Raw genomic sequence first — 21,158 nt, forward strand, 5'->3', positions numbered from 1 at the left:
ATATATGTAGATATAAATTATAATTTTCATACACATTTTTAATAAGTTATATAAACGCAAACTCAATCTGACAGTTCAAGGGCAGATATTTTGGTTTGGACTCTATCATCTACCCAACACAACTGCATATATAATTTGCTATTCTATAGAAAGGGGAATAATAACACCATAGCAGCAACTGCAAATTTGTGAGAAATGCCATTGTAAAAAAGGGAGAAAAAAATAAGGTGAAACTATCTGACCAGTTTTTGCTAATAAATTAGCATACTAAGTAAGTATGTATAAATCAACATACTTGCTACAGCAATTACAATCTCAGGAAGACCTGTCCCTTGAGTGTTTACTGAAAGCTCAGTAAGAAGTACATGGTCACCTTCAGGCAATAAAAGGAAAGTAAGGGCTGGTCAGGGAACGGGGGTGGTGGATCAAAATGAAATCTACCCCAATTTTACATTTCTATTCTCTGTATTTTATATATGTGTCCTTCACTCACATCAGCCCTCATGCTTCTGAAAACTGAAGAGTCTAAAATAGGTCAAGTACTGACTCTAAAATCCCTAGGATTCAAATATATTTATTTGTCATAATTAAGCAGTAATATTATTTTGTATGCATAATCCATGCCTTTTACATCTATTACTTCCTGCTCATCTACTTATACTTATTGCTTCTACTAATAAAAATGAGTTGAATCAGCTCTTGAATCTTATTTTCAGAGGCAAGATGTACATGAGGTGCTAAGAGTGTTTACCATTTTCCCCTTAAGTCTCCTCTTACTAGTGTTAGGCATATTTCTTGCCTTTCCTGCCCAGTATTCATTTGTTAATTTAGTCATTAAATATGTATTGAGGGACTATGAAGATGGGGTAGGACTCCAAATGTGACTCTCGGGCCTTAACCTTAAGAGGCCACACAATAGTGTTCCGTAATAAAACTAGGTTGTTTTGCAAAGTTTTGCTCTTCTGGCTGCAGCGTCACTAATTAAAACAATGAAGACATAGTTTGATTAACTTCTCATTTATGGCATCAATCCATGCACGAGGCAAAGGGGCAAACCCTTCGGTTTGGGTCACAGCCCTGCAAAGAGCATCTACCCAGTTCGCCAATCTATCAGCAGCGCAGGCCGGTGGGCGGGGCTTTTGGAAGCCCAAGGAAGGAAAGGAACGGTGGGAGGAGACCTGGGAATGCCGAGTCGAGCCTGCGATTAGAAGTGACACAGAGACGGGAAACCCAAGCCACTGCCGACTGGGGAATATACCCCCTTTCCTTCCTCCTCAAGGGGCTCGGGGGGCGGGGCGGAGGTACCTAGTTTCTGCCCCAGGTAGGTGAGGCTGTGATAGACCTTCTCGGCCGCGGCCAGGTGCGCCAAGGCCGCCAGCAGCGACAGCCAGCTGCCCCCCGCGCTCTTGTTGGCCTCTCGTTCCTTCTCCACATTGTCCTTAGCCTTGTCGTAAGAGAAGATACCCAGGTGAGAGAAGAATGTCTCCAGCACCGCCTGTTCCACCGGTACCGGGGCGGCCAGCGGGATAGACTCCCCCATGCGAGCTGCGCCCCAGCTCGACCCACGTGGCTCTCCTCGGCCTCGCACTTCCGGGTTCTGAAGGAACGGGCTTGCGCACAAGCGTGCGTGCGCGTGACCGCCTCCACTGGCGGGCTCGTGAGCGCGCCGCCGCTGGGACCGCTCCTGGGCCTTAGGGAAGACGCGGATAAGTACCAAGGAAAGAGGAAGGTAGCGGTTCCTGAGCTCCTTCGGCGCTTCGGCTCCTACGGCCCTGACTATTCGGACCCTCAGGGTAGAACGGGAGGCGACCACTTCCCTGCTCTAAGGAGTTGCCTGCGCTCTGAGGTGAGCTGACAGGCCCCTCCCTGTGAGGTTCGTCAGCGCTGGTGATGTCATGCAAACGTGACGTCAACTCTGGCCGGAACATCTGGCCTGGGCTCGCCAGGCGCCTAGCTGGGCCGGCTGGGAGATGGGGAAGTGCCTGGAGTTGTGCTCACACTCACAGCAGGGCCCCTAGTCAGCCCTGACAGTTTCTACACCAACTCAGGGAAGTGATTTGCTGAGGTTGGAAGACTGAAGGGTGAAGGTTAATCTCGTCACCATTGCCTAGTTTTCGTCACATCACACACCGTCGGTTAACTCTCACCTGTGTCCCGTTCTAGTTCTCCCGGGTCTGTGTTAGCCCAGCAGCTAACAAGCAGAGCCCCTGGCCCAAACTACATTCACCTTGCTTAAAAAGTTACCTTTTTTTTTTTTTCTTTTTTTTGAGACGGAGGCTCGCTCTGTCGCCCAGGCTGGAGTGCAGTGGTGAGATCTCGGCTCACTGCAGCCTCCACCTCCCGGGTTCAAACGATTTTCCTGCCTCAGCCTCCCTAGTAGCTGGGATTACAGGCCAGCGCCACCACACCCGGCTAATTTTCGTATTTTTAATAGAGACGGGGTTTCACCAAGTTGGCCACGCTGGTCTTGAACTGCTGACTTCAAATGATCTGCCTGCCTCAGACTCCCAAAGTGCTGGGATTACAGGCGTGAGCCACCACGCCCAGCTTCAAGGAAGCCTTTTTTTTTTTTTTTTTTTTTTTTTTTTTTTTTTTGAGACAGAGTTTTGCTCTTGTTGCCTAGGCTGGAGTGCAGTGGTGCCATCTCAGCTCACTGCAACCTCCGCCTCCCGGATTCAAGCAATTCTCCTGCCTAAGGCCAGCCTCCAGAGTAGCTGGGATTACAGACATGGAGACGGGGTTTCTCCATGTTGGTCAGGTTGGTCAGGAACTCCCGACCTCAGGTGATCCGCCCGCCTCGGCCTCCCAAAGTGCTGGGATTGCAGGCATGAGCCACCGCGCCCGGCCAAGGCAGATTTTTAAACATGACAAAGGTGAAAGAGAGTGAAGGGAGCAATCATACCGTTTTGGAATAATTAAGGAGGCTTCCTGGAGGAGAGTGTGATGATTCTTGATGAATAAATAGAGATAATAAAAAAAAAGTGTGGTACTATCACCAAAACCAATAGACAATAAAAGAGATTATAAAACTCATAAACATACCCATGTAATATGAGAATTCCTTAGGTAATGAAGGTGACATTATAAATTAGTGGGGGAAGAAACCTATTCAATTAATAGTGAAGGAAACATGCTTAACCATGGGAAAAATAGACTGTCACCTTGTTTCCTGAAGAAAAAAAAAAAAGTGTAAAACACAAAACCAGAAACCAGAAAAAATACAAGTGACTAATTGATCTAAAGATAGAGAAGAACCTTCTAAATATAAAATAATAGGAAGAACTTCAGAAGAATGAGATTGATTTGACTGTGTAAAATACCTAATGTAGATGACGGGTTGATGGGTGCAGCAAACCACCATGGCACGTGTATACCTATGTAACAAACCTATCCCATGTATCCCGAAACTTAAAGTATAATAATTTTTAAAAAGTGCCATCCTGGGGAAAAGATATCTATAATATATGTCAGACAAAGGTTTAATGTACTTAACATATCAAGATCTCTTACCAATAAGAATACAAGGACATGAATATATAAGTCCCAAAAGAAATATAAAATTCAAATAAGTCTTTTTTAATGCTCAACCTCACTAGTAATCAAAGAAATGCAAAATAAACTATATTCTATTTTTATGTACCAAACTAGCAAAAGAAAGTGTTTAATTTTATTTCAATAGTTTTGGGGGTACAGGTGGCTTCTGTTTATAGGAATAAGTTATTTAGTGCCGATTTCTGAGAGTTTTAGTGCACCTGTCACCTGAGCAGTGTACACTATACCCAATGTGTAGTCTATTATCTCTCACCCCACTGCCAACCTTCCCTGCAAGTCCCCGAAGTCCATTATATCATGCTTATGCCCTTGCATTCTCATAGGTTAGCTCCCAAAAGAAACATTTTAATTGCTGATAAATGTGCAATAAACATCTCCCCATTTTCCCCAACCCACAGACTCTGGCAATCACGATTCTACTCTCTGCTTCTATGAGTTCAACTTTTTTAGATTCCCCATATAAGTGCGGTCATACAGTATTAGTCTTTCTGTGTCTGGCTTATTTCACTTAATGTAACATCCTCCAGGTTTATCCATGTTGTCACAAATGTCAGTATTTCCTTCCTTTTTATGGGTAAGTATTCCATTGTCTGTATTTACTACGTTTTGTTTATCTCTTCATTTGTTGACAGACACATTGTTTCTGTATCTTGACTATTGTGAGTAATCCTTTGGATATAAATGCAGAAGTGGAGTTGCTGGATCATATGATAGTTCTATTTTTAATTTTTTGAGGAACCTCCATACTATTTTTCCATAATTGCTGTATCAATTTATATTCCCACCAGCAGTATACAAGGGTTCCTGTTTCTCTACACCCTCAGCAACACTTGTTATTGCTTGTCTTTTTTTTTTTTTTTCTTCTTTTTTAATAGAGATAGTCTTGCTGTGTTGCTCAGGCTGGTCTCAAACTTTTGGTCTCAAGCAGTCCTCCCACCTCAGCCTCCCAAAGTGCTGGAATTACAGGCATGAACCACCCCACCTGGCCATTTTTTGATAATAGCCATTCTAACACATGTGAGGTGATATCGTATGGTTTTGACTTGCATTTCCATGATGATTAGTTATGTTGAGTTTGTTTTAATGTATCTGTTGGCTATTTTTATGTCTGCTTTGGAAAACTGTCTATCCGCATCCTTTGCCCAATTCTTAATTGGGCTTTGTTTTCCTGCTGTTGAGTTGTATGAGTTCCTTACATATTTTGGATATTAACTCCTTACCAGATATATATTTTCTCCCATTGCATAGGTTACCCTTTCATTTTGTTGAGTGTTTCCTTTGCTATGCTTTTTAGTTTGATGTAGTCCAACTTGTTTATTTTTGCTTCTGTTGCCTGTACTTTGGGTGTGTGTCTGAAAAATCATTGCCAAGACCGATGTCAAGTAGCTTTCCCCCTATTTTTTTTTTGTAGGAGTTTTATAATTTCAGGTCTGTTATTTAAGTCTTTAACCCATTTCAATTTAATTTTTGTGGAGGGTGTAAAGTAAGGGTATAATTTTACCCTTTTGCAGGTAGATAACTTAGATACCTAGTTTTTCCAGCACTATTTATTGAAGAGACCATCCTTTATCTATTGTATATTCTGGATGCCCAGATCAAAGATTAGTTGACCGTATATGTGTGGGTTTATTTTTAAGCTCTGTATTCTTTTCCAGTGGTCTCTGTGTCTGTTTTCATGCCAGTACTATACTGTTTTGATTAGTATAGCTGTGTAATATAATTTGAAAACAGGGAGTGTGATATCTCTAGCTTTGTTGTTGTTTCTCAAGATTGCATTGATTATGTGAGGACTTTTGTGGTTCCGTATGAATTTTGGGATTGTTTATTTCTATGAAAAATGCCATTGGAAGTTTGATAGGGATCACATTGAATCTAGATTGCTTTGGGGAGTGTAGACGTTTTAACAATACTAATACTTCAATCTGTGAACATATCTTTATTTGTGTCTTCATTTTCTTTCATCAGTGTCTTACAGTTTTTAGCGTACAGATTTTTCACCTCCTTGGTTAAATTTATTAATAATTATTGTATTGTTTTTGATGCTATTATAAATGAGATGTTTTCTTAATTTCTTTTTTAGGTAGTTTATTATTAGTGTATGGAAATGCAACCAATTTTCATTTGTTGATTTTGTATCCTGCAACTTTACTGAATTGGTTTATTAGTTCTAATTTATTTATGTATTTCTCCCTCTCTCTCTCTCTCTCTTTCTTTCTTTTTTAGACAGGGTCTCGCTCTGTCATCCAGGCTAGAGTGCAGTGGCATCATCACAGCTTACTGCAGCTTTGACCTCCTGGGCTCGGGCGATCCTCCCACCTCAGCCTCTGAAGTAGCTGGGACTACAGGCCCACACCATCACACTCGGCTAATTTTTTTTTATTTTTTGCAGAGACAAGTGCTGCTATGTTGCCTAGGCTGATCTCAAACTCCTAAGCTCAAGCGATCCTCCTGCCTCGACTTCCCAAAGTGCTAGAATTACGGGCGTGAGCCACTGTGCCCAGGTGGGTTTTCTATATATCAGATTATGCCATATGCAGAGATAGTTTAATTTCTTTTCTGATTTGGATGACTTTTATTTCTTTTTGTTGCCTAATTACTCTGGTATATTCCTTCTTTAATTTGTTGAGAGTTTTTATCATGAAAGATGTTGAATATTATTAAATGCTTTTTCTTGCATCTACTGAATTGATCATATGATTTTCATACTTTGTTTAGTTAATGTGAAATATCACTCTGGTTGATTTGCATATTTTGAACTATCTTTCATCTCAGGAATAAATCCTACTTGATCTTAGTATGTGATACTTTTAATGTGGCATTGAATTTTGTTTGCTAATATTTTGTTGAGGATTTTTGCCTGTAGAGCCAGAAGTCAGGGATATTGGCCTATCCCTGTATCTTTATCTGGCTTTGATGTGAGGGTAATGCTGGCCTCATAAAATGAGTTTGGAAGTGTTCCTTCCTCTTCAGTTTTAAATGCTTGGTAGAATTCACCCATGAAGCTACCTGGTCTGGGCTTTTCTTTTTTCCCTTTCTTTTCTTTTTTGTTTTTTACTAGCCCTGCCAAAGGAAGACCTCAAAACATTAGCTAAAAGCTCAGAGTCTTTCCTCTCCACAGGAATCTTGAGTAAAAGGTGAAAATTTTATGTGATCTGAAAAGCCAGAATATTGCTGGGTTTTTCTCTATTGGGAAGTTTTTGGTTACTGGATCAATCTCCTCACTCATAATTGATCTGTTCAGATTTTCTGTGTCTTTGTGATTCAGTCTTGGTAAGTTATATGTTTCTAGAAATTAGAGTACTACCTTGAACTTAACAGATGTTCACTAAATACTTAATTGACTGATTCTTCTTGTCTCATAAGAGTGATATAAGAAAATACATAGTGTTAATGACATGTCAAGCTGTTAAAACATTAAAGTTATAAAGCGAGAAGTTACTTTGAATGGTTCAGCCCATGAGCAGGATATTTTGTATAGCAGCAATAACTATTTATTTATTTTTATTTTTTTAGAGACAGGGTCTTGCTGTGTTGCCCAGGCTGGTCTCAAACTCCTGGACACAAGTGATCCTCCTGCCTTGGCCTTCCAAAGTGCTGGGATTACAATCATGAGCCACCACACCTAGCTTATTGTTTGTTATTGATAATATATATCTATTGCTGCATAATGAATAACCCCAAAACATAGTGGCTTAAAACAATAAACATCATTTATTATCTCTCACAATTTCTGTGAGTTGGGAATTCAAAAGTGGATCAGTTGGGCAGTTCTATGTCAGTCTCTTACAGAGTTTCAGTCAGATGTTGGCAAGGGCTGTAGTCATCTAAAGTCTTGACTAGAGCTGGAGAATCCCCTTCCACAGTGGCTCTCTCACATTCTTGGCAGCTTGGCCTGAGCTACTGGCTACATGGGGCTCTCCATAGGACTGCTTGAGTGTCCTCACAGCATGGTAACTGGCATATCCTGGAGCAAGTGGTTAAGAGACCAAAGCAGGAGCTGCAATGCCTTTTATCACGTAGCCTCAGAATTCACACATCACCTCTGCCATATTCAGAGCCACCCTCAATTGAATTTGAGCAGGAGAGTAGTGAAGGGCCTGAATGTGAGGAAGCAAGCATCACTGTAGGTTATCCTAGAGGCTGGCTTCCACAGATGATGTTATTTTCAGCATAGAGAATTATTTGTCTTCCTAAAAATATCTAAGGATGGAAGCCTTAACTGCTCCTTCAGTAATATTTTAATATTTTATTACTCAAGAAGCTGTTTCTTAATTTCAGGCAAAGTCTCTCTTAAGTCTAGAAAAACAACTCTGCTCAAGACCGTTGATTTGGTATTGCTCTTTACAGGTCTTTGAAAATAACCCTAGTGACAATGCCAGTGAAAAAACCATTTTAGTTATAACAACCCATTTTGGGGACAAAAGGGCTTTAAGAACGAAGCAAGGCATTCATTCTTTCATGTATTCAATCAACAATGGACTACATTTAAAATATTTTTGGAGACAAGGTCTCGCTTTGTCACCCAGGCTGGAGTGCAGTGCTGTAATCATAGCTCACTGCAGTATCACTCCTGGGCTCAAGCGCCCCTGATCCTGCTTCAGCCTCCTCTGTAGCTAGGACTACAGGCACATGTCATCGTGCCTGGCTCATTTTATTATTTTGTAGGCTGGGCACAGTGGCTCGTGCCTGTAATCCCAGCACTCTGGGAGGCCGAGGTGGGTGGATCACAAGGTCAGGAGATCGAGACCATCCTGTGAATGGTGAAACCCCGTCTCTACTAAAAATACAAAAAATTAGCCGGGTGCGGTGGCGGGTGCCTGTAGCCCCAGCTACTTGGGAGGCTAAGGCAGGAGAATGGCGTGAACCCGGGAAGAGGGAGCTTGCAGTGAGCCGAGATCGTGCCACTGCACTCCAGCCTGGGTGACAGAGCGAGACTCTGTCTCAAAAAAAAAAATTTATTTTATAGAACTGGGGTCTTGCTATGTTGCCCAGGCTTGTCTTGAACTCCTGACCTCAAGCAGTCCTCCCACCTCAGCCTTCCAAAGTTCTGGGATTACAGGCATGAGCCACTGTACTGGCTTGGATGAAATTTCATTTGTGGCCAATATATGCAAAGTAACATATTCCAAAAATGATTTTACAGTTTGTCATTGTGCCAATTAATTATTACCTAAAGTTGATATTATTTGGGCTTACTTCCCTTTTCCTGATCAACTTTCTGTATGTGATACTAACAATAAAACTGTCATTAATATAGCACTTACTATGTGCCAAGTATTTTATACATCTTTTAGTATAGTATTTTTTTAGTCTTTGAGATGAGGTCTCACTATGATGCCCAGGCTGGTCTTGAACTCCTGAGCTCAAGCAATCCTCCTGCCTTGGTGTCCCAAAGTGTTAGAATTACAGGCATGAGCCACCATGCCTGGCCAGGTGCTTTATATATGACTGATCTTCCTGTAAGTCTTCAAGGTAGGGGTACTTTTAAACACTTGATTATGGAGAAATGGGGGCTCCAAAAACTTAAGTAACTTGTTCAAATACACAGAACTAGTAATTGATAAGGCTAAGATGCAAACCACGGTTTGTGTAGCTTTCTTCCATAAACCTGGCTGCTGTTAGTGATTGTCCACACACAGGCCTCCCACCTGAGTAGTAAGAGATTTCCACTTGTTATTCAGGCAATGTCAAATTGTTGCTGCAGTTATCTTTCTTATCAACAGTGTGGTTGAAAGATGCTGTTTCAGGGAAAGTCTTTGGCTTACCAAGAGGAATCAAATATTTAACACAGAACAAACTTTTTCATTTTTTTTTTCAGATCATTTGCTAAAGCACCACCCAATTAGCAATACATTATTACATTATATAGCTCTTTAATATCTAACTTTCTTTTTTTTTTTCGAGACGGAGTTTCACTCTGCCACCCAGGCTGGAGTGCAGTGGCGAGATCTCGGCTCACTGCAACCTCTGTCTTCTGGGTTCAAGCGATTCTCCTGCTTCAGCCTCCCAAGTAGCTGGGATTATAGGCATGTGCTACCACACCCAGCTAATTTTTGTATTTTTAGTAGAGACGGGGTTTCACATTGTTGGCCAGGCTGGTTACGAACTCCTGACCTCAAGTGATCCACACGCTCAGACTCCCAAAGTGCTGGGATTACAGGCATGAGCCACCATGCCTGGCCAACATCTTACTTTCAATTAAATTACTTTTCCTTTCATATGACAACACTCACACATAAACACACTCTTATTTATACTTAATTAGCTCCTCCCATTTTGTTTTTCTACGTGTCTAATTATAATGAGATTTTAAAATCAAGGTTAGGGAATTATACAGAGCAATGAAGTAAGAAACTAATCCAAGCTTCAGGAGAGAAATAATATTTTAAATCTGTTCTCTAAATAACCATTGCCCAGTGTTGGTCTAAAGCCATACTGTCAGATATGGTAGCCACTAGCAACATGCGGCTATTTACATTTTAAATGAATTTAAAATGAAATAAAATTTTAAAAATGTACTTCCTTAGTTGTGCTAGTCACATTTCAAATGTTCAGTAGCCTCCTGTGGCTAGTGACTGCCATATTGGACAGCGCAGATATAGAAATTTTCATCATCACAAAACTTTCTATTGGACAATGCTAAAAAGAAACAATGTTATAAGAAAGACTTTCACAGATCAGATAAACCAAAATAAACCAAAATGAACAGCAAGATCCATGTGTTATTTTAAATCCTTTTTCACACTTTCATTCTTTTTGACAATGTATATATTTATGTTTTCTTTTTAAATTATATATGTATATGCATCAAGTACTCAATAAATTTACCTATGGTTATTTTGAATTTAGAAAGAAATGTGTGTGTACCTATATATACAAATTTCTTTCTAAATACAAAATAATCATTTATAAATATATTGAGTATTGTGTAAATTATAGGAGTTGTGCTAAGTGCTTTACATGAATTGACTCATTTAATCCTTAGTACAATGCTGTATTCATTGTGAAAAATTTGGAAAATATAAAGCATATATAGAGAAATTTGGAAAAATAAAGCTTATAAATAAAATAAGGCATATAGAAAAATAAAGCATATTAATCCCCAAACTATGATAATCACTGTTGACATTTCTAGTGGATACTGTGGTATGCTGCCCAGATCCCAAGATACAGCTACCAGGAATGTTGGCTGTTGCTGGCTCATAATTTAATTCCTCTCTAAAATTGTCTTCAGTGATGGAAACTGCCTCACCCAACATTCCCCTCCTTGGGTCAGCCCAAATCCAGTGGTTGGTCAGTTGTGGAGGTACAAAGGCATCAAGTCAATTGGCACAATCTGGGACATCCCAGCTTTAGAGTGTCCTGTGAGACAAGTTAAAGTCTCTGTGGCAACTGCCCTGCAATTCACCTTCCCCCTCTGCCCAATCCTGTCCCTGCTTCCCTTAACAGGTGCTGTTCCTGAGAGTTCTCACCTGTAAATCACCTGCATACAAACCTCTGCTTCAGAGTCTGTTTCCTGAAAAACTCAACTGAAGTCAACATTTTTGGAATATAAGTTCCATTTTTTTTCTTTTTGCATCCGTCCATTTAAAATTTTTAAATATATATTTATTTGCTCTAAAAAATTTGAAATTTTCTTATTTTATATTAAATGTTTAGTTAATATACTTTATAGATAATTTAGCATGTAACTATCTGCAACAGTATTTTTTTTTTTTCTAGATGAGATCTTGCTCTGTCGCCCAGGCTGGAGTACAGTGGCATGATCTCAGCTCACCACAACCTCTGCCCCCCAGGTTCAAGTAATTCTCGTGCCTTGGCCACATGAGTATGTGAGTAGCTGGGATTACAGGTATGCACCACCATGCCCGGCTATTTTTTGTATTTTTAGTAGAGATGGGGTTTCACCATGTTGCCCAGGCTGGTCTCAAACTCCTGGCCTCATGTGACATGCCCTCCTCAGGCTCCCAAAGTGCTGGGATTACAGGTGTGAGCTACTGCACCTGGCTCACAACACAATTTTTAACAGCCACCTGGGATTCATATGGCACGTGACACTCAGTCACTCTTGTATTATTGGATATTTGGTATTCCCTGGTTTTCCTGTGGCCAACCCTAAAACTTAGCAGAGAAACACCCATTCCCAAATCCCTTCTCACTAACCTACCTCTATAATATCTAGGAATATTTAGTTTTGTAGCCTCACTTACAAGTTCCAGCCATTGAGAAATAAGCTCAAGTTTTGTGAGAGTTGAGGGGGAAGTTCCAGGAAACATTTTCCTTCTGGATAAAATGAGACAGCCAAAGCTGGTATCATTTCTTTTACCTGTTTCTGCTTGGTAAGGAATGAGATGTTCAGAGCTATCGTACCCATTTTTCATCCATGACAGAAAAGAAATTAGATACTTGGCTTTGACAAAATCACTGAACATTTAAACCAATGCTTTCAATCGCCTATCTCTGGATTTCTTGATATGATGAGTAAACTAAGTATTTTTTTAATCTACTGTGTTTGGCAGCTTAAATGTCACTATTCCTTACATTCGTAATTTGAAGTATGCAGTGATAAACATCGTTGCATGTAAATACTTGAATTAACAACTTAACATAAAAGTCAGGGAATTAGGACCCTACATTTTCAGCATTATTTTCTGCTTGACCTTGTGCAGCTCTGTCCCTAACCTTCTCTCCCATTTTATTTTTCTTGTGGGAACCAGAAAAATAATGCACATAAGGCTTTCTAAAATTTTCTGTTTCCATAAGCAATCATGGATACATAATTTTATCAAACGTGCTAAATCTCAATAGGAATAAGAATTTTGACAGTGAGGCAATCAGTCATTTTCCATAAATTTTTTTAGGTTTTTAAAAATTTCATCAATATTGACAAGCCAACCTATTCAGCTTCTCCGATTGTGTACTTCAAAAAGGCAGTAGTGGTTGGAAGAGGAAATAGACCTTTTGTAAGTCAGAAACTTATCTCTTCAAATAGGATGATTTAGCAAATGCACCATTCCATAGTGTTCATATCCACTTGTACAGAATCAGCAAGGTTTTTTTGGAGCAAGTTTTGTGTGAACTGAGTTGCGTTCTAGACCAAGCCTTGGATTAACTCTCCATGTACTTCCTGGGAATCATTCAGGCCTCCAGGATTGGGATGTTTTATTTCCTCAGCATAAACATGAAGCATCAAAGAAACTGAACTGACTGCCATTTGAGTAAAAAGGAACAATAGTGAATTGAAAAGTAGGTATTGAAATTGTTTGATTTCAGCATTCTGGTGACAGACACTTAATAACACAAATCTGAATCCGATGAGTCCACCTCCGTATCTCCCACTTACCCAGTCTTGAGGCTGCTTCTAATTCTACAGCCCCACAAACCTTAAGTTGGCTGGTTCTGGCTCAAAGCAAAGGTATGGGAATGCTTTTGGATGTTGTAGAGGATCAGAATATCGAGATCTGAAGTATCCAAGACAGATGTTTTGACTCATTACCACTAATGTCTTTAGGATAGAAGACGACTCCAGACCTGACCAGACTGCCAGCAGTTTGCTCCAGACTAGACTTTCATTCATGGGCAAAGATTAAAACTGGACTAGCACAATCAACAGAGTGAAAAGCAACCTACAGAAGGGGAGAAAATATTTGCAGATTCTGTATCTGATAAGAGCGCAATATCTAGAATATAAAAGGAACTCTTGCAGCTCAACAAAAAGAGCACTAATTTTAAAATGAGCAGAGGACTTGAATAGACTTTTATGTAAGAAAGATACACAAATGGCCAACAAACATATAAGAACATAGATACTCAAGATTACTAATCATTAGGGAAATGCGAATCAAAACTACAATTAGGTACTGCCTCATGCCTATTAGGCTAGTCAGATAATTAAAAAAAAAAAACAGGTGTTGACATGAATGTGGAGAAATTGGAACCTTCATGCATTGTTGGTAGGAATGTAAAATGGTGCAGCCATTGTAGAAAACAATATGGAGGTTCCTCAAAAAATTAAAAATAGAACTACCAGCAATTCTACTTCTGGGTAATTATCAAAAAGAATTGAAAGCAAGATCTTGAAGAGAGGTTCCTACACCCATGTTCATAACAGCATTATTCACAATAGCCAAGAGGTGGAAGCAGCCCAAATGTCCATCAAGGAATGAATGAATGAAGAAAAATGTTACATACATTCAGCCTTAAAAGGAAGGAAATCCTGTTATTTACCGCATGTGTGAACCTTGAGGATATTATGCTAAGTGAAATAAGCCAGTCACAAAAAGACAAATATTATGTCACTTTTATGCAGTAACTAGAGTAGTCAAATTAATAGAAACAGAGTTGAATGATGGTTACCAGGGACTGGCTAGAAGGGGAAAATGGGGAGTTGTTTAATGGATGTAGAGTTTCAGTTTTACACAGCGAAAAGGTTCTGGAGATCTGCTGCACAACAATGTAAGTATGCATGACATTACTGAACTGTAGTGTTTTTTTGTTTCACCATAATAAAATTATTTCTTTAATGAACTGGGCACCAAAGTTCAGTAGGCAAGGAACAGTTTATTTACCTGAATTCTGTTGCCTCCTCTCATCAACTGTTGATCCCACCCCAGGATTCATTGTGTGTCTTAGTATGGTAACATCATTAAACATATCTTAAACATTTTTCTCTCTTTTTTTTTTTTTGAGACAAGGTCTTGCTCTGTCACCCAGGCTGGAGTGCAGTGGTGTGATCTCAGCTCAGTGCTACCTCCACCTCCCAGGTTCAAGTGATTCTCCTGCCTCAGACTCCCAAGTAGCTGGGACTACAGGTGCATGCCACCACGCCCGGCTAATTTTTGTATTTTTTAAAGTAGTGACAGGGTTTCACCATATTGGCCAGGATGGTCTTGAACTCCTAACCTCAAGTTATCTGCCCACCTTGGCCTCCCAAAGTGCTGGGATTACAGGAGTGAGCCACTGCACCTGGCCTCATTAAACATACCTTGTTTTTAAAAATATGAGTTATCGGCCAGGAGCAGTGGCTCACGCCTGTAGTCCCAGCACTTTGGGAGGCCAAGATGGGCGGATCACGAGGTCAGGAGATCGAGACCATCCTAGCTAACACAGTGAAACCCTGTCTCTACTAAAAATACAAAAAAATTAGCCAGGCGTGGTGGCGGGCACCTGTAGTCCCAGCTACTTGGGAGGCTGAGGCAGGAGAATGGCATGAACCCGGGAGGCGGAGGTTGCAGTGAGCCAAAATTGCACCACTGCACTCCAGCCTGGGCAACTGAGTGAGACTCTGTCTCAAAAAAAAAAAAAAAAAAATATATATATATATATATATATGAATTATCTTCCTACAGTATTTTAATTCCTTGACATTTCGTCATGCTCTTTCGACATCTCATCAACACTCTATCAAGGGTCAGCAAACTATAGCTCATGGGCTAAATCTGGCTTGCAGGGTTTGAGAATGGTTTTTATATTTTTAAAGGGTTATTTTAAAAGAAGAGGAAGAAGAGGAAGGAAGAAAAGGAGGAAGGAGGAGAAGAAATCATATGTGGCTCACAAAACTTAAAATATTTACACTCTTGGCTGTTTGCAGGAAAAATTTGCTAGTTTGCTGACCCCTGAAAACTATATAGCACATTTCGCATTTTTTGTATTCTGCTGGTGTATTAGGTGCAAGAAATAGAACCAAACTATTTTCAGCAAAAATGGATTTAATGCAGGGTATCAGGAGCTTATAAAATCATTGGAAAGTCTAAAGGAGTGGTCACTTAGCAGGCCTCCAGGAATGATTTCTAGAGCAAGTCTGCTGGATGGTCTACTGAGGAGCTGCCATCTCTGCAATAATCAGAAAGGCGCAGGCCGTCAGGGACCTCCAGCAGAGTGTTGAGTTCAAAGACATACTGCCGTACCTGTGATCCAAGGATCAAGAGGCCACTACTGCCCCTACAACTTCCTCTGAACAGGCACAGGGGTGGGACCTAGACACTGAAATACTGCTGCAGAAATGCCCAATGTATCTACAACTAGTTTTCCAGCAAAAACAAAACATAACTGTAGCCTAGGATCCACCTTCCAAGTGCATCTAATTGGCAGAAGCATAACCCTACCTGTGGGACATGAGGGAAATGTGTCTTTTCCTTCTTTAACCTCTGTATTCAAAGAAAGCACACTAGAAGATTGGAATAGCTAACAGCCAGAGCCAGTCCAGAGTACCCACCACAGCAGGTTTGTTGCTTTAGGCTCTATTCAACTCTTCTCATCTTTGGCCAACTCCTAATTCTTTCCTTTGAGGAACCTTCCCTACCTCCACCGTTAGTGGATTAGATGCCCTTTCATAACCTTCCATAGCTCTTAGCCCTAGCTCTGCAATGTGTTTATCACTCCATGTCATAATGGCCTGATTTCTTGCTGCTGCTTCCACTAGACTAGCTCTTTGCAGAAACTCAGTCTTATTCATCACTGTGTAGGTAATTGGTGTGTATTTGTTGTGAATGATAAATAGTTTATATATTATAACATCCCAAATAGCATTTCTTCTCTTATTTTCTTTGTTCCATATGACTGTGCACTGATACCTGTATACAGTGAAAACTCAGTAAATGTTGTTAACTGACTGGTTTCCTTTTTTGTCAGCGCAAAGAGAAGTTCCACCCATACTCTATACGTGTGTCTTTGTTTGACTCCCTGTGTACCTATATAGGTCAATAAATGCAATGGAACACTAATATTTGAACAGTTTCAACATGCTAGGTAATACATGAAGCACTTTATACATACTATCTAATTAAATCCTCACAATTATCCTATGAAATTGGTATTTTTATTCTCATTTTATAGATAAAGAAACTGGGACTTAAGTAGCTTGTCCACAGTTACACAATAAGTAACAGAACTGGGACTCACATCGAGGTCTGGCTAATACCAAAATTTGTAACCACGATGATGATGATGATGATTGTGATAATGATGACAGCTAATAGTTCCAGACTTGGTGCTAGGCATTTTGTATGTATTATCTCAAGCTACATATTGCCTTGTCTGGAATTGATGCTTAATAGTTGTTACATGCGATAAGGTAAATAAAGCTCTTGATAACTGTGATGTATTTCTGACTCTGCCACTAATTTACTTTGTGACCTCAGGTAAACTACTAAGTCTCTGAGCTCCAGTTTTCTCCTCTGCAAAACAGAGAACAATCTTTATGATACTTTAGTTCAAAAAGTCCAGAACTCCATGAATAAATTCTGCTTAGTTTTTCATTCCATCATTATTACTTCTGTGTGGTAAGATCTTAACTTCTAAATTCTAAGCTCCTATAGGATCTCAATTTTGTTTTATAGTTTTCTTCCGTGGTACCTGGTCTGGTGCTCTGCACAGTACATAACAGGCTCATGGTAAGTATGTATAAAGATATATAGATCCAGATTGAAATTTGTCCAAGGGGAAATATGCATCTTCACAAGAATCTGTGCTTGTTGTCATACAGTATATTCCTTTGGGGGTGACATTCAAATGTAATTTAGGGCTACCACAGAGAAATCAGCACACAGAACCTTCAGAAACCTTTTCTCTTTCTGTAGTCACAGATAAGAGTCTTATCCTTAAAGCAGAGCTGTGATCACTGCCTAAGCAGCTACTCTTATGGCTGAATGTAGAAGATTTCTTTTGTGCTGAGTGCAGGTAAAAAGGTCTTGGCCTGTGGATAATAGCAGATATAGGAAGGAGTGTTCTAGAGGGAACCGACTCTCTATCTCTCTCTCTTTTTCCACCCCACTCCCCCATCTCTTATAGGGGAATCAGAGAATCCCAAATCATTTCATAGCTTTCACAAATTATACATGAAGAGTTAATGCCTGATTCCTGAGCAGCAGGAAAATCCCCAAACTGTTGAGAGTCAGCATGGATAGATCCACAAGCTCTTGCTACAGTTTCTTTAAGGACTTGAATACAAAGAATCAACAGAGGTGATTGTATGAATCACCTCTGTATGGAAACTGGTATTAAGAATCATTCATCTGACTGGGAAAACACTACATATTAAAAGAAAAAAAAAAAAAAAACAGAACTCTGTAACCTGTTCATATGTGCATCTGTGCATTTCTTAGTAACCGTCACCATGGTAGCAAAGCAGTTTGACAAGGGTGCCTTTTTAGCACAGTACATATAAAGGAGAAAGATGAACAGCCAATCATGTACTTACTATCTTATACCTTTCTTTGTTTCTTTATTTCCCTTTATTTAATTGTATTGATCCTAAATCCATAGCTATTAGCCTCTGACACTTACCTTCCTCAAGCATCAAGTACAGTGCTAGAAATATATTAGGCACTAAAACATGTATGGTTATTCGTTTATTTGATTATGTTGATCCTAAATCCATAGCTGTTAGCCTCTGACACTTACCTTCCTCAAGGATCAAGTACAGTGTTAGAAATATATTAGGCACTAAAACATGTATGGTTATTGACAGAATTAAATGAATGGTATTTCTGGCCAGGCACAGTGGCTCATGCTTGTAATCTCAGCATTTTGGGAGGCCAAGCGTGGCAGATCATTTGAGCACAGGAATTCGAGACCAGCTTGAGAAACATGGCAAAACCCTGTCTCTACAAAAAAAAAAAAAAAAAAAAAATACAAAAGTTAGCCAGGCATGGTGGTGTATGCCTGTGGTACCAACTACTCAGGAGGCTGAGGTCGGGGGATCACCTGAGCTCAGGGAAGTTGAGGCTGCAGTGACCCATGATTGCACCACTGCACTCCAGGCTGGGCAACACAGTGAGACCCTGTTTCAAAAAAAAAAGGTATTTCTGCTGTGTCTTCCTTTCCAAGTGAGAGAGGGTCACTCAGAATTTGATTTTAAGAAATGGCCCCAGCAGGGCATGGTGGCTTAAACACCTGTAATCCCCTGCACTTTGGGAGGCCAAGGGAGGAGGATCACTTGAGACCAAGAGTTCCAGACCAACCTGGGCAACAGAGTGATACCCTGTCTCTACAAAAAAAAAAAAGATTGTTTTAATTAGCTTGACATGATGGCATATGCCCGTAGTCCTAGCTACTGGGAGGTTAAGGTAGGACGATTACTTGAGCCTGGGAGTTCAAGGCTGCAGTGAGCTATGATAATTGGTGCCACTGTGCTCCAGCGAGATCCTGTCTCAATAAAAAAGAAAATAAAAAAAGGAAAAAGAAAAAGGAAATGGCTTCTAAATTTGGAGGAATCAAAACAAGGCCATTTTCCTGATTGGGCTGGCCCAACCTGGATTTCAGATTGAGAGGGTAACAGGATGGTGATTAGGTACTCTGAGACACTGTATTACTAGAAGACTGATACCTAAGTGGTAAGTAGAATAGTAAGTAAATTCACATTCATCAGTGAGGACGTTCAAAGCCCAGAAGCTTTGTGTAAGGACTTACAGTGACAAGTTTGGCAGCAGTTCCTGAAGTGTTTACTGTCAGGCCTGAGTTAAAACTCTGAGGACAAGGAGCTCCACCACTTGGGCTTCAAACTGCGAAAGCTTTTTGAGCCCCTGTCTCCACCTTATATCCAATTAACACTCAGTCTGGGAAGTCTCCTTATTATAACTCCTTGAGTTAATGATAATCTTTTATTATGGTCTTTTCCCTAATGTATTCTTGCATTTCATTTTAATTGTCAGCTGCATAATTGCCCTGCATTTCAGTTACTTCCATTTCTATTTTTAATGTTTGTTATTTCAAGTTTCTTTTTAAAAGAGTTTAAACGTAGACATACCCTCTTATTTTAATAGCCAGCGTGCCCATATTTGCCACTTTAAAATCTGGGTTCCTGTAGCTTCAACAGATCCTTAAGGTGTGCCACCTCCAGCTTATAGATTGATATTCTAGTCATGTTCAAGGCTGAAAACAGCTGCAAGAATTTGTCCTTGAAATTCTTTAGCAGTTGCTTCCAGTGGCTAAAGTCCTAATTTGTCCAGTCTGGAGGATCAGCCACTGGGACAGGATCATCACCGTGTTATCACCCTCACTGGGACAAACTGAGCAGAGCCAGCCGCTGGGCAGAACAAGTTATGGAAGGCACTGTTCCCAGAAAGGAATGGGTTAAATCCTTCCAAACCTGCTAAGGAATCTGACCTAGTTTCTTGAAACTAGAATGTAACTTGAAAGTATAATTGGTTGCAAATGTGTTTCTTTCTTTCCTCAAAATTACTTCTGAACTCCTGTGAGACAGGGAGAAGGCATTTCTCTTCACATGTACTCAGACTACCGCCACTGATAAGTTTGACTAACTCATCATGAAAGTTGGGGAGCAAGGCCAGGTGCAGTGGCTCACGCCTGTAATCCCAGCACTCTGGGAGGCCAAGGCGGGTGCATTGCTTGAACTTAGGAGTTCAAGACCAGCCTGGCCAACATGATGAAACCCTGCCTGTACTAAAAATAGAAAAACCTGTAGTTCCAGCTACTTGGGGGGCTGAGGTGGGAGGATCACTTGAACCTGGGAGGTTGAGGCTTCAGTGAGCCAAGATCGTGCCACTGCACAGCAGCCTGGGTGACAAAGTGAGACCTTGTCTCAAAAAAAAAAAAAAAAAAAAAAAGCTGGGGAGCAGACAAAAAAATATGACTTAATTTAAGAAAAGAATGTTTGGGTCTCTGGTTGAGAAAAGTCTATGAATGGGTAGTTGGTGTGGTTGTGGCATTCAGGACCTCTTTGGGGAGTGTGAGATGGGTTCTCACAGTGTTACCCAGGCTGGCCTGGCACTCCTGGGCTCAAGCTATATCCTCCCACCACAGCCACCGAAGTAGCTGGGCGTGCAGGTGTGTGCTGCCATGCCTGGCACCTATTTGTTTGTTTGTTTTGGCCACTGAGTTTAGCACAATGCCAGGCACAAGGAATCAGTGAATATTTGTTGAATGAATGAATAAAAAGCTTTTCACAATCTGACTCCTACCTACCTTTCTAGCTGTAGTTCCTACTGCCCTTCTTCTCAAACATACACACTCTCTACTCTGGCAAAATAACTACTGAGTTTCCTAAAAATCTCTCCTGCTTTCCCACTTCTGTACCTTTGCTGTTGCTGCACCCACTCGCTGAAAGCATCTTCCCTCATATCCCAGACTGTGAATATATCACTATTTTTAAAGCCTCATCTCTAATGCTGCCTCCTTCATGAAAATGTTAGTGATTGTCTCAGTACGATTATGAGCCTTTTCTCCTTCTAACTCTCACAAAACTTCGAATCTCCTGGTCATTTATTATCGGCTACCTTATAGTTATTTTTGTGGTTAACTTGTTCTCCTTGCTGTATTCTAAGCTGCTTAAAGCTAGGCACTGGGTCTTATTAATCATTATACTGCTTAGCACCTACTTAATACTCCGAAATTTACTGTTGAAATAATCAGTTTTGCTAGTGCTATATGCCATGAGCACCATACAATACACTAATTTTTATCCTTCTTAAAATCAAGAGTTTTCATACATAGACATTATTTAAACTCTAGAACTGGATGAGAAATATACCTTTGTCAACATTTTCTTTCCAGTTATTCCTGTAAATTGAGCACTCATTAGGACTCTCCCTTTGTGCCTTGTGGACTTTTTTTTTTTTTTTTTTGGTGACATAGGTGTCATTAAAATT

At 40.3% G+C, this 21,158-nt stretch overlaps 2 protein-coding genes and 1 long non-coding RNA gene across 5 annotated transcripts in view; 1 reads left to right on the forward strand and 2 right to left on the reverse strand.

The window, feature by feature from the left end:
• Positions 1-1,604, reverse strand: part of KICS2 (KICSTOR subunit 2) — a 30,337-nt gene extending 28,733 nt beyond the window's left edge. The window contains exon 1 of one of the 2 annotated variants that reach the window (XM_050748424.1): positions 1,306-1,604. In XM_050748424.1, coding sequence (XP_050604381.1) covers positions 1,306-1,540 — 235 coding nt within the window. In that variant the 5' untranslated portion in view covers positions 1,541-1,604. The remainder of the gene's footprint in view (positions 1-1,305) is intronic. The other variant, XM_050748423.1, reaches the window with a different exon arrangement.
• PPM1H (protein phosphatase, Mg2+/Mn2+ dependent 1H) overlaps positions 1-21,158 on the reverse strand; it is a 1,465,797-nt gene that overhangs the window by 1,356,589 nt on the left and 88,050 nt on the right. The window lies entirely within an intron of this gene.
• On the forward strand, positions 1,597-14,309 carry LOC126930883 (uncharacterized). 2 transcript variants are annotated; one of them, XR_007717698.1, is made up of 3 exons: positions 1,597-1,846; positions 5,942-6,053; positions 12,414-14,309. It is a non-coding gene; the product is annotated as an uncharacterized LOC126930883 (long non-coding RNA). The 2 variants fall into 2 exon arrangements; XR_007717699.1 differs by lacking the exon at positions 12,414-14,309 and adding an exon at positions 11,002-11,131.

The sequence above is a fragment of the Macaca thibetana genome, chromosome 11, assembly GCF_024542745.1.
Source record: "Macaca thibetana thibetana isolate TM-01 chromosome 11, ASM2454274v1, whole genome shotgun sequence".
Classification (NCBI taxonomy): Eukaryota; Metazoa; Chordata; class Mammalia; order Primates; family Cercopithecidae; genus Macaca; species Macaca thibetana.